Here is a 13,171-nt window from a genome sequence, read left to right as displayed (position 1 = left end):
TATATATAAAACTTTTTAACTAACATATCTAGATAAATTTAGAGAAACGATAGCGCTAATGAGAACCGATTAGTCGATTATTATATATATTTTATCATACACTATTGTATATATGTAAATATATATATAGTGCTTTAGAAATATATATATATATATAACTAAAATACAATCATATTCCTTTCCCGACTGTTAATAAGCATACAATAGATATTGTAATAAAACGAAAATAACAAATGAGATCATGCTTTAAATGAAATCTTTGACAAGTATCTTCATCTCGAATGACATTATCCTATTTTACATCGATTTTTATATTTAACAAGAATTTAATATATTAAAAAATTGATTCTTTATTACAGGCATCAGGAAAACGACATGCAACTTGAGATATATAAAAAGCTTATTATAATCCATTGATAAATAAATAATAAACGCGTTTTACGGCGTACAAGGCACGCAGGTTCACATATTTATACTACCTACAATATATCTTAGATAACTTACACAATAACAGTATGTCGTAAATAAAAGCAAAGTCTGGCTTAAAACCGATTATGTGATTCCGCAGAAATTGCTTTTACTTTCTTAACGTTCGATAAAAGCCTCTCGTGTCTTACAACGCTAAAACCTACTTTACATGCATACATCCTTCTTGCTTATTAATAACGTCTCATTATTCATATTTCTCGTAATACAGTGACACTTTGAAATTGTGTCATCAAGATCAAAAGAGATAGACAGCATCAATCAAAAGTTTCGCAAAACGGTAATGAGTTAAAAATATATAAAAACCGGCAGTCCATTACAGAGTCCATATAAATGCCCAGTTTCAATTATTTCCGGTCGAGCTGACGAAATTTACGTTCTTTTCATTGATTGTTTAATGGATTAGGACGATGCAAATCGTACAGCCGAACGGAAATAGAAATCCCATGCAAATCGATTTTTGACGATTGCAATTTAGTCATAAAATACAGAACGCGTTTATCAAAAATGAAAAATATAATAAGAGTTGAGCAATTTCATATTGTAAAAATCTGATTTAAAAAACGCTAATATATCAAGTACATCTGAATAAGAGAATGAAATGTTCCAAAATTTTATAATTCGATACAGAACCAATATTTAAATTCTTGACCATTTATCTAAGATTTATAATTTTATCTGAATTTACATATTTAAAAATCCAAAATTAATCACGTATCAAGCATTACTCCAAAAATTTAAAAGAATTCGAAAAACACGGAGTCATTTTAAAAAACGCGAACTGTATGATATACTATTTGATGAACAATTATTTGATTGAATTATTCATAATTAACACTGTACAGCTAAACTTCTACAAATTCTAAAAATATACATATAATGTTATTCTGAGATAATATGACTAGTACCAGACTCTGCCATAACTGCGCCAAATGTCTCTTGGAAATTTCTTACATCTTGGTAATACTGTCCGAGCATAAAACTGCTACCTCCACTGAAATATATAATCTAATATATATTATGTATAATAACGTTGTAAAATCAAATGCAAACAGTTCATTTCAAATTTCACCAAACAATCGAAATAATCTGCATGCAATCATTATAGAAAACTCTTATGATATTCGTTAATTAACTGATTGAACCAATTAATCGTGTTTGATTAACAAGATAATATTTTTTCCATTAAAAAATTAAATAATCCACCAAATAACAATATTTCTAAATTAGAAATGCATGTTTTCTTACTGGATAATACCTTTAAACTTATCCTCTTCACTTATTAAAGATTTTCAATCTTTCATCAATCTGTCATCAAATCTTTCCTTCATCGATTTTATTAAAAATGCTATTTAATAATCGTTTTACTTACTTTGTTGCTCTTTCTCTCACGGGTGGAGAATGATTTGATGGTGTTTTCCGGACAGGCGGCAAATCAATCAATTGATCGACACTACCCATAATAGCATTAGCACCCACGCGTTTCCCCGTTCGCCAGCGTTGAATCAACCATTTCATCCTATGTATACTGATTATAGTAAACACGGCAATCCTGAAACGCACCTTCCTGTTGCGAGACAATCGTGCGTAAGAGCGTTGATCTTGAGTCAATTGCGCAAGTACACATAATGTGTTTTCCTCGCAATACTGATAGCTGCCGACAATGCATAACAGGTACTTCTTCTGATAAGCCAACGCTTTCCGTCTACTTTCCACTCGTAAATATTTGCCATAGAAGTTTTGTAACTGGAAAATTCACATATTCTATTTATTTTGTAGTCTAATCATAGTTAAATTCAATTTTCAATTATAGTTAATTATTAATTTTGAAATCTCGACACACAAATTATTATAAAAAAATATTAAAATTAAATCATTATTAGCAACTTCTTTTAATTCTAAGATACAAGAATTGATCACTTCAATTTTAGATTAATTAGATTTAAATAATTAAATGAAATGTTATACCCTTTCGATAGGAATTGTCTGCTGGCTTGAAGCATGTGTATTTTTTAGTTTTTTCAGCTGTCCCTCGAGCAACTTTACACGTTGCATCGATAATTCTCTATCTGTTCTCATCCTGCCGATTTTATCGTCGAGATTACTGTTCTCAATAGCGTATTTCTCAACTGTTTCGCTTAATTCCTTAATTTTTTGCATAAAATTTGTGGGGACATCCTTGGTATTTTCAATTAAATCCTTGAATTTTCTTTCTTTTTCTTTTGAAATTGCTAGTCTCATATTGAGTTCTGTCTCTCGTTCTTTCAAGGAATCCACTGTACGCGTAAGCTTCAACTCTCGATTTGAGGATTCTTTTAGTTCCTGTCTCGCACGATTTATATCGGTCTCCAGCTCTATTCTGATTTCGCGAGCGTCATTGATCTCTCTGCGCAATTCTTTGATCTCATCGAATTCAGCATTTCGTTGACCGTGCTTCATGTTTTCAGTCAACATCTTTACCTGTTCTTGCAAATAATTACAGTGCTCTTCTCGTGCTTTCAACTCCTCTGCAGTTCTCCGCAGATCTGCCTCTAAAATTTCTTTCAATCCATTGGTTAACGCCAGGCTGCTGATTAGTCTTTCTTGTTCCTCCGTCGCGATCTCTAATCGCTTTTCGTACTTACTCATCTCGTTCTCTAGTTTCTTTATATTCTCCTTTAATTGCGCATTGTGCTTTCGACTTTCTTCAAGATTTCCACTTGTTCTTAAATACAGAAGAAAAGATTAGGAAACAAAATATTGTTTTTGGAATATAGTTACCTTGTTTGATAAAATATGATAAAATATAATTAAATTCTATCGGTAAATATCAACATTACAATGAAAAGATTATGGGCAGATAAATTTAAGTAGTACATAAATTAAAAATTAACTTAAAATTAGTACATACCTCTCCGATTCATTTTGCGCGGTTGCAGCAAAATTTGACAAGTTTCTACTGATGTTTTCAATTTCTATCGATTTTCTCATTGACATCAATTGTGAATCCAAATTAATTTGCTGTTGTCTCATCGACGCTAGATCATTACGAAGCTTCTCCTCGTTATCCAGAGAGGCTTTCAACTTTGTTTGCAGAAATTCGATCAACTCAGTGTCCTGTATTCGTCCTACTTCCGCCATCCGACGATGTTCCTCTATCTCCATCCTCAAGAACTTCACCACGTCTCTTTCTGAGAGAAGTTCCCTATTCAGCTTGACCACCTTCTTCATCTCTTCCGTCAAATCTGCCTTTAGTTGCAGAATACGATCCTCATACTCAGCGATCTGATGTCTCATTATATCTCGTTCGACTTCTAAGTCATCTTTTAATTTCTTCAATGATTCGTTGTCCTTACGTACTTCATTATTTCTTTGCTGATAATCTTCCATTACTACTCCATCCACAACCTCGTCGTCCTTAATTACCTGCATAATTTGTTTATCCAATCGTGCAGAAAGATTCAGTTCTCGCTGGACCATATCTTCGATATCACTGTCGTCCTGCGAACGTCGCACAGAAGCATCCTTCAGCTCCAATTCCTTTTGCAAGCTCAGCATCATATCCCTCAATTCCTCGTTCAGCCTGCGTTCTTCCTTCAATTTTCTTCTCAATTCTACAATATTACCAGATTCCTTCATTTTGTTTTGAATAGTCTCCAGTGCTCGATGCAGGCTCTTACTATCATCGCTCATCTGCCTGATTACCTTGTCTTTTTCCTTCAGGAACTCCTGCAAATGATGGATCTCTTGGTCCTTGTTGCTAGAAGATGATGGCGAGGAAGTTCCCGACTGAACGTCACTCATTCGTCTCGCCATCTCTTCCAACTTACGGATTACCTGATCCCGGTTATTCAAACCATCCGTCAATCGTAGGATTTCGTCCTGCAATTCGGCAATTTCTTGCTCACGCGCGTGAATCTTTGTCTTAAATTCGTACAGTTGCTTGTTCTCGTTCTCTATCTCAATATTGCGCGTCTGAAGAGTTTCCAATGCGATATCTTTATCTAGAACAAGTTCCTTGAATCTTTGTAATTCTTGTGTCATATCTTGCAAAGAGTTGTTCCTTTTCATCTGATCCTTTTCTCTATCTTCAATTTCTCTCTTCAACTTCGTATTCTCTGCATTTAATTCTGTAATGATCCTTTCATTCACCTGCATTCTATCATTTTGATCTTCGAGCTCATCCGACTTCAGTTTCAGAATGTTTTCTACTTCCTCTAAATCTTTCTTTATTTTACTTTCCGACGCCTGAGCCAACTCGTATTGTCCTCTATAGAAATTTTTATCCCGCACCAAGTTTTCGACAGTTTCCTTGAACTCATCTTGCAAGTTTTGATATTGTTTCTGCAAGGTGACCAATTCCATTTCATACTTGTTCAAAAAATCAGATTTTAAATCTAATTCGTGTTGTAGAACTTGCAATTGATTTGATAAGTTTTCGATTTCTTTCACTTTCTCATTGAATAATTCCTCGGCTCGTTGAGAGTCTTCAATAATGTCGTTGTTTTTGGGAGATGATAATTTTGACTCCTCTCCGGAACGATGCAATTCCATTCCCGAGTGACTGACATTCCCGTTGCTATAACTATGTGTATTGGAATGCAAATCTAACGGTGGTACTTGCGTGTCTATCTTATCTACATCGAGCAAAGGTGTTTCTAAAGTATTGAGACTGTTCATCTGTAACGTATTCTTCGATGAGGACGTAGGAACTTTAAAACTAGAGACATTATGCGATGTTGTAAGTGTCATATTAGGTGCTCGAGTAGCTTCAGGGAATTCTTCACATTCCGAATGAATAGAGAGAATGTCGCTCAACGTTCGCGCGCTGTTCTTGGCCTCTGCTTGCTTTGTTAGTTCTCGCAGCTGCACATCGTCCAAAGCGAGTGATGAATAGACATTCAATTGTTTCTCCCTTTTAGAGAGTTGCTCCTTTAAATGATCGATTTCCTCGTTTTTATCAGCCAATATGGTATCGATTAACTGCGGCAATTCTAACTGAGTATGCTCCTGCGTTCCAAGTTTTATTTGTAGCATTTTTTTTTCCTCTTGAACGAGCTTTAATTGATCTTTCAGCCGCTCGATTTTTTGCAGTACGCCATTTTCCGATTGAACAAAATTTTCCATTTCTGCTTCCTTCTCTGCCAACATCTGATTAGTCCTTTCAAGTTGGGCTTTCAGCTCTTTCAATTCTATCTCTTTATCAGTAATGGTTTGTTCCAGGGAATGATATTTCGTGGTAGCTTCGTGTAATTGTAACTCTAAACGAGATGTCGCTTGCTTCTGAGCGAAAGGTGCGCTCTGTTTGTGCTGCTCCAGGCGACCACGCATTGTTTCAATTTGAAATAATTGCTCAGATGCAGTCTGATGCAAGATCTCTTGTTCCGTTAATAATTCCTCGTTCTGATTTTTCATCGTTGTCAACTGCATCTCCAGATCCTTGATCCTCTTGAATGCTACTTCCTCCGCACGTGCATGTTTTAGCATTTTATCTTTCAGCTTGAGTACTTGATCCAGCGGTAACATCGGCGGCGAGGACGGATCATCTGGTGTCAAACATCTCGTTGCATCTATTTGCTCCCTGATCGATACATCTTCGCTCGGTTGGCTCAAACTTAAATTGGAACCACACATGTGCGCAGATTCCATCTCTCGAATTCTCTTATCTAATTGATTTTGCATCTCATGCAATTCTGCTTTCATCTGCTTCAAGACAGACGAATTGACGTTGAAATGTTCTGAACTTAACTTGTGTTTATTCAATTCCTCCTAAAAATATAAAGAGCTTTTTCGTAATCATTTTCCCTCCATATGTATTGTTTATGCATTTGTTCACTTTACTTACTTGCAAATGATTAATTTGCTCGTTCAGATGCCTGTTCTCACTACCAGATTTAATTGCATCCAACTCTTGAACTAGTTCTTGTTGATTCTTCGTTTGCGCGGTTATCACGGTTTCCAATTGATTAATTTGCATTTGCAAGGACTCTTCTCTTTCAATTTTAGCTTGCAATTGCTGCTCCAAGTCAGCAATGATGTCTCGCAAGACCCATATTTTATCCACTGCAGCCTTCAATTCACTCTCCTTTTCTGATTTCTTCGCCTCGGTATCGGACATTAATGATGACATCTCTCTCATCTGAGATTCGAGAGCCTCCACCTAGAAAATCACACATACATACATATATGCGATCAACGCATCGGTTTTACAGGATGTTACCTATATTTCCAGTCAAGCATGACCCAACATGTAAAGCATGGGGAGATATGGTATGTATTATATCTACTTATACTTATTTTAAGCTAATGTACAGTGGATAAGAAACAAAAATAATTATATAATTATCTAATTAATAATAAAAAAATAATGTTGTTACTAAAAAATAAAAATTACTCAAGACGATAAATAAATATGATATATAATTCTATAAGTAGTCTGAACTTTTTTTTTTTATTACGACACATTTAAATACTTTATTTCAAGATTATTCAAAAAATTTGTAAAATATTTTAATGCATTTTGGTAGTTATGTTGTAAATATAGATAAATAAGTAAATTGTTACATAACTCATTAAAATATTTTGACAAATGTGGATACTTTTCTTAGCCACTGTATGACGATGAAAAGTCGTAGAAAAAGTTAAAAAATCAAATTAAATATAACACTCACAGCTGCATTGATGTCAGTCATTTGAAGCTCAGGGATGTCTGTTCTTTCAGATGATAGCTCAGACTGCTTTGTGCGACAAACAGAAAACCAAAACCAGAGTGCAGAAAAAACTTGTGTTAATACAATTAGTCGTGATGCGTGATACTAATTGGCGATACAATTAATTTCCGATAGCCCTTTCAATTGGTAGTTAAACTTACATTCTATATTATACTATTTTCAAAACAATTATCTTAAGGAATCTGCTGGTCAAAGTACATGTTTTACAAAATACGTATTTTAGGACTAGAATTTAGGAATATAGAATTCATATTCATGGCACTATAAAAGTTTATCTATTTTCTAATATATTCTAATATTGGATAAATTATGTGATCCATTTTTCAATCTGCAATCTTTTTCCAGCAGTTTTAAGTTTATGTTAAGTTTATATATTAAATAAAAAAACCACAGAAACTTAATTAAATCTTAAAAATGGCAGTTATTATGCCAGTTGAAATTTCCTGGTTAGTGCAGTAATTACTACAGCGAATTAAGAAAGTTGGTATTAAATTAATCTTTAATTAGCCATAAGTTAAATTATTGCATGGTATTTCCTTTGGATTCATACTTTATTAACATTTTTTAATTTAAAGAATCAAAAATATCTGTTTTTGATTATTCTAAGAATAATTATACTGCAAAAAAGTTTTGATATATATTAAAGACAATATTTTTCAATATTCAGTATATATAAATATTGTCCATCAATTGGCATTAATTAAGGATTAATTGAGGAATAATAAACCCTAAAGCTAACCACAGCGGGTGATTATAAAAAGCATATCGTGTTTATACTCAACAAAAAATATTATATTTTCGTCACGTTTAAAAAAAATAAAGTAAGCACAATGAAAGCTTTTACCTCAGAAGTAATACGCATATCTCTTTCTTTGTCGCGCTCGCGTTCCTTAAGCTGTTCTTGCAAAAAGCGAATTTGTTTCGCAGCTTCATCTCGTTCCATTTCGCGCTCGCTCGCTTGCTCATCCAGAAACCGACGGGTTGCTCGTAACTGCTTGTCCGCTGCCTCAATCTAAACAAACGTGTGTAGTTCTAGTTAGAGGTAATTATCGTGTCCCATACGCAACAATACGCGCATGTGATAAAAGTTATTAACTTAAAGTAGAATAGTTTAATTGCTGCACTATTTAAGCCATTTTCATGTAACAATAGTCAGTTATATATCTATATATATAAGAAAAAAAGATGATATTCTTTTAAAATTTTTTAGAATTAAGATTTATATATAAAAAAATTATATTAATTAGGAAATTAATTAAATCAATGCTTTAAATATTTTAAAAGAGATAAAGATAGAAACATCATATTTTTAAAATCAAATAAGAAAATTTATTTGATTAAAAAAAATGATTTTCAAATCAAAGAAATTTTTTTTTAACCATACAGCAAAAGAACATTTCTTTGAAGTATTATTAAAGTATTCATCCAGAGAAAGGTTTCAAAGAAACCTTTCTCTGGATGAATACTTTAATAATACTTTAATCATTTAATTAATTCCATGTCTACTCTATCCCTTCCCCCATTCATTATAAAATAAAATAGTATAAAAGAAAATAAGCTAAACTATAAAACTATGTTAGTAATACCGAATAATCTTTCGGGAAAGGATATTGAAAATAAAACGAAGAAAAAAATGATTATTCCAATATTAAAATATAAATATAATTATTTAATGTAAAAAATTACTATTTTTTTAAACAATTTTATATAAAAGTCAAATATATTTGAATACTAAGTTAATTGTCAAATATATATGACTACAAAATTAGAGGATATATAAAAATTACGCTTCAACAAATTTTGATTATAATAAAATAAGTAACATAATAAGAAAAATCTATAACGGAAAATTCAGATATAGTGATACATTAAGACATCTACAATATAGCATGCAAAGCAATTATTATATCTTGCAACAACATGCAACATATATTTTAAAATATAGTAATAATTATATATACTTTTTAGTATAGACTATATGTGCAATTATTGCTATAGACAGGAATTAGAAATGAGATAAATGACATTTCAATGAAAATTTGTGTTATTCTTCTTAATTGTAACGAAATGTTATAAATATTAATTTAGTTTCGATCTACAAATAACTTACGGACAGCATTTACAGTAATATTAGTAATTCTATAATTTACCTTTTTGCAGCAAACCCTGTGAATGTATGGGGTAGGAGTAGGTTCTAAAGGTACCTGCTGGCAAGACAATAGAACGCCAATCAATCTTTTAAAACCTGCATCACAGAGCTCTGCACTTTTGATTTGGAAGATGCCTCTTATTGATTAATTAAATAATTGTTTTACTAATGAATAGTATTTTTTAATAAATTTTAAACTGCCACATGTGCACAATATTCTAATTTCTGGTTGCTTTATAAATTACTGAAGAATACTATCATTATTTCATACAGGATGTATAAAGAGTGAATATTAAATTAAGTGAATATATCTTTAAATTGCTAGAAAGTTCAAAATCTAATTAATAAAGCTCAATAAAACTAAGAATTTTCGTATTTAAAAATCATGGAATAATAAGAATGAAGAAACAAAATTTCAATAAAAATTAAAAATTAAGTTTAAAATAGCACATATAGATTTAAAAGCCTATGATTTCACAGATAAAATATGCAAAGATTTTTTGAAAATGAAAGAATTTAAATATTTCGCTTTCTTAAAATACTCCATAATATATATATATATATATATATATATGTGTATGTACATATAATAACACACAACATAATAATTCTTTCTAATTTTGATACTACTTATCAAAAGAAATATTAAAATATCAAAATAATAAACATATACGAATAATATTAACAAATTGTACTACATTGTATAAAATAATGTGCTATAACAAATAAATATGATAGTGTTAATTGTTGATACGGTAAAATACGTATAAATATTGTAAACACGAAGCTTATAGATATACAGAAATGTGTAGATTTAATGAATTACAAAGACAAGTTTTCAATACACCGCAATGTTCATCACCGTACTGTCATACCAAGATCGAATAATTAAAAATCATGCAACAATGCACTTTCAATGAAAATCATAAATAAACGATTTTACCTGTTGTTGTAAATCTTCCCTCTCTTTCCTAGCGTCATCTATTAATTTATCATTTTGCCTGCATAACTCTTCTATTAATTGCAATAAATAAGATATGTCACCACCACCGTTAGATAATACATGTCTAGCTGTAATTTCAATTTAAAAAAAAAAGTCAATCATATAGGAAAAATATAAAGAAATAAAAAGAAATAAAAATATAAAGAATAAAAAATTTTTAAAATATTTGGGACACAGAATAACTAATGCAATCTATACATTCAAGTTCAAATTTTTAATTTGAAATGATAATATGATCAATTTGAAATTTAAAAAGTGTAAATATAAATGATTATTTATTTTTAATGTATATATAAAATACATATATACAATATATATATTTATTTAAATTATATAAAAATGAGATAAAAATTTACCTTTTTCTTGCACTTGCGAAAAATCTTGCAACACAATATCGCCTCTAGAAAGATCGCTTTCACCATATCCTTCCGTGATAATTTCTTTTTTGCTTTCCGCGCTAATCAACTTTCGTTGAAGTTCCAAAATATGTACTTTTAATTGTTCTACTTCTTCTTGATAATTTATGATCAAAGCCTCAGCATGATTTAGTTTCAAGGAGAGCGCTTCATTAATTTCATTAATTTTGCTTGCTAAGAGATCATCATTTGACGACAATGCGATCTTATTCTCGCTCTCAGATATTGACAGATTGAGGACTTGTGTGCTATCAGACTTCAAGCGTCTCAAACAAGCTTTCAGCTCTTTTTTTAATATTTCGTCTGTGTCTTCATCAAATAAATTCTGCAACATTTTGTTATCGCTGTTAATAATGGAAGCTATTTTTGTGGATTGCGGAGCAAAGTGGACTCTCTTGATTCGTTGGTTTGATGGATTCTTATGCGATATTTCAGACAAAACGGTGTTACTTTTATTTAAATTCTCTTCATCGATAAAAGTGGACTCTGACAATTGTCTTTTTAAAACTTCATTGATCAGAGTATTATTAACTTCTTCTTCACAAACAGAGAAATAGTTAACTAATTCTCCAATTAGATTCTTAAGAGTTACACATGCCTTCCACAGACTATCTCTGATAAAAACGAGATATAACATATTGAAGCAATGATTACATAGTTAATACATATTATACATAATCATATTATATAACAGGAAAAAACTCTAAATGTCTTTTCAATGTATGTGTTAAATTAATTTAAATATAAAATATTTCAATTTTAGACATTTTTTTAATGATTAAATTGTTTATCTGCTAAATCATAAAATAATGTTTCAATATTTACCTTTCTTCCATGATATTTTCTAAAGCTTCGACACGACTAATTTCTTGCTTGTCACCAGTATTCGTTTTAAGACTAATAATTTCCTTTTGATGTTGCTCAAGCATTCGTGTTATAATGCAACTGTGTTCATCCTTCAGACGAGATAATTCAGTGGCATGTATTTTTTTCAATTCCTGGATTTCTTGTTTAGCATTGGATGTGAATTTATCTCTCAGTTCTAATAATTCGATCGGCCAATTATCTTCTTTGTCTGTTTCCACCGATAATAGTACCTATACAATTTTAACAGATTTTACAATAAGCATCTTCTATATAATAATGCCAAATACATTAGCCACAAGTTTTACAGCATTAAAAAATTATCATATTCTGAAAATAACCGAAATGATTTAATTCGATTTAATCTATGCTGTTATTCTGAACCCAGTTTTTACACATAATCCACATCTACCTGAAATTGTTCTTGAAGAGCGTTGACAATATCCTGTCTAGCTAGCGCAATCTGCTCTTCTAGTTGATGATTATATGCATCACGCAGACTCGACAATTCACCATTTTCCAATACTTCCCATTCTGTCTGACAATACTACATGCAAAGGAAGTCACACGGCAATACGTTAGTTACAAATAAATTTACATTTTAATATAAGTTATCGGAATGGAGCACAATTAATCTATTTGTTGTTGCACAATAACAAAAAATGTATTAATTACAATAAATGAGATCACAAACGTTACTGATCACAGAAGATCATGAAAATAGCATTAAGATGAGAAATGTAGTGATAATGCATTCTGATCACACCATGCGTTTACAACTTCATACATGAATTTTCAGCACATATTAAAGATAAGAATTGCTGTTGTTGACATATCAGTGTAACAGTCACTATAAATGAACAATTTTTCCTCACCTGGTGCACAGTAGGTACAATCAATGTATGCTTCAATTTTGCCTCGATATCGTGAATTTGACACTCATACAATTCTTTCTGTTGTTTGAGCGTTTTCTCATAATCAGCCTTGACATTCTGAATTTCATTTACTTTCAGTTCTAATTCCTTTTGTAATGCTTGAATGCTACCCTCATATTCTGTTTCAAGACGTGCTTGATTTTCAGCATCCAGAATCTTGCTTCTCAGAGATTCTTCGATGGCACTAGGTGTTGCTGTTCGGGAGTTCGACACATTTAAACAATCTCCGGCACCACCAAAATACAAATCATCTGTCAGCTCCTCGGTTTCGCTGTCGTTGTCGGAAATCCGTTTGGACTGTTGACTAAAGACTTCCTCAGAATACTGTTTTTCCATTTGCAAGCATTTTTGCTCGAAATATGTCCTTAGTTCTTCCATCTCTTTGGTATGGCGTGCTTCGAGTTCGGTCCTCAGATCGTTTAGGCTTGCATTACCATCCTTAAGGGATAGAAAATATAATTTAAAACATATATATATATATATATATATATATATATATATATATATATATATAATAATAATACTACGTACACACGAACGTACGAAGTAAATAAAGTAATAAACTAAACTTAAATTTAATTTTAAATTTTAATTTAAGTAAGTAAGTA

The 13,171-nt window shown here is 31.4% G+C and overlaps 1 protein-coding gene across 1 annotated transcript in view; it reads right to left on the bottom strand.

Moving 5' to 3' along the window:
• Positions 1-1,368: 1,368 nt before the first annotated feature.
• Positions 1,369-13,171, bottom strand: part of LOC105626763 (A-kinase anchor protein 9-like) — a 16,383-nt gene continuing 4,580 nt past the window's right edge. Inside the window, exons 7-19 of the mRNA XM_012208058.1 lie at positions 12,504-13,001; positions 12,041-12,175; positions 11,590-11,861; positions 10,705-11,378; positions 10,289-10,416; positions 9,347-9,403; positions 8,041-8,208; positions 7,137-7,202; positions 6,311-6,625; positions 3,377-6,234; positions 2,455-3,190; positions 1,859-2,232; positions 1,369-1,480 (exon numbers count right to left, since the gene is read on the bottom strand). Of these exons, the coding sequence (XP_012063448.1) occupies positions 1,369-1,480; positions 1,859-2,232; positions 2,455-3,190; positions 3,377-6,234; positions 6,311-6,625; positions 7,137-7,202; positions 8,041-8,208; positions 9,347-9,403; positions 10,289-10,416; positions 10,705-11,378; positions 11,590-11,861; positions 12,041-12,175; positions 12,504-13,001 (6,393 nt within the window). The remainder of the gene's footprint in view (positions 1,481-1,858; positions 2,233-2,454; positions 3,191-3,376; positions 6,235-6,310; positions 6,626-7,136; positions 7,203-8,040; positions 8,209-9,346; positions 9,404-10,288; positions 10,417-10,704; positions 11,379-11,589; positions 11,862-12,040; positions 12,176-12,503; positions 13,002-13,171) is intronic.

Source organism: Atta cephalotes, assembly GCF_000143395.1.
Source record: "Atta cephalotes unplaced genomic scaffold scaffold00006, whole genome shotgun sequence".
NCBI classification, from domain to species: Eukaryota; Metazoa; Arthropoda; class Insecta; order Hymenoptera; family Formicidae; genus Atta; species Atta cephalotes.
This window is presented reverse-complemented; position numbering and strand designations above follow the sequence as displayed.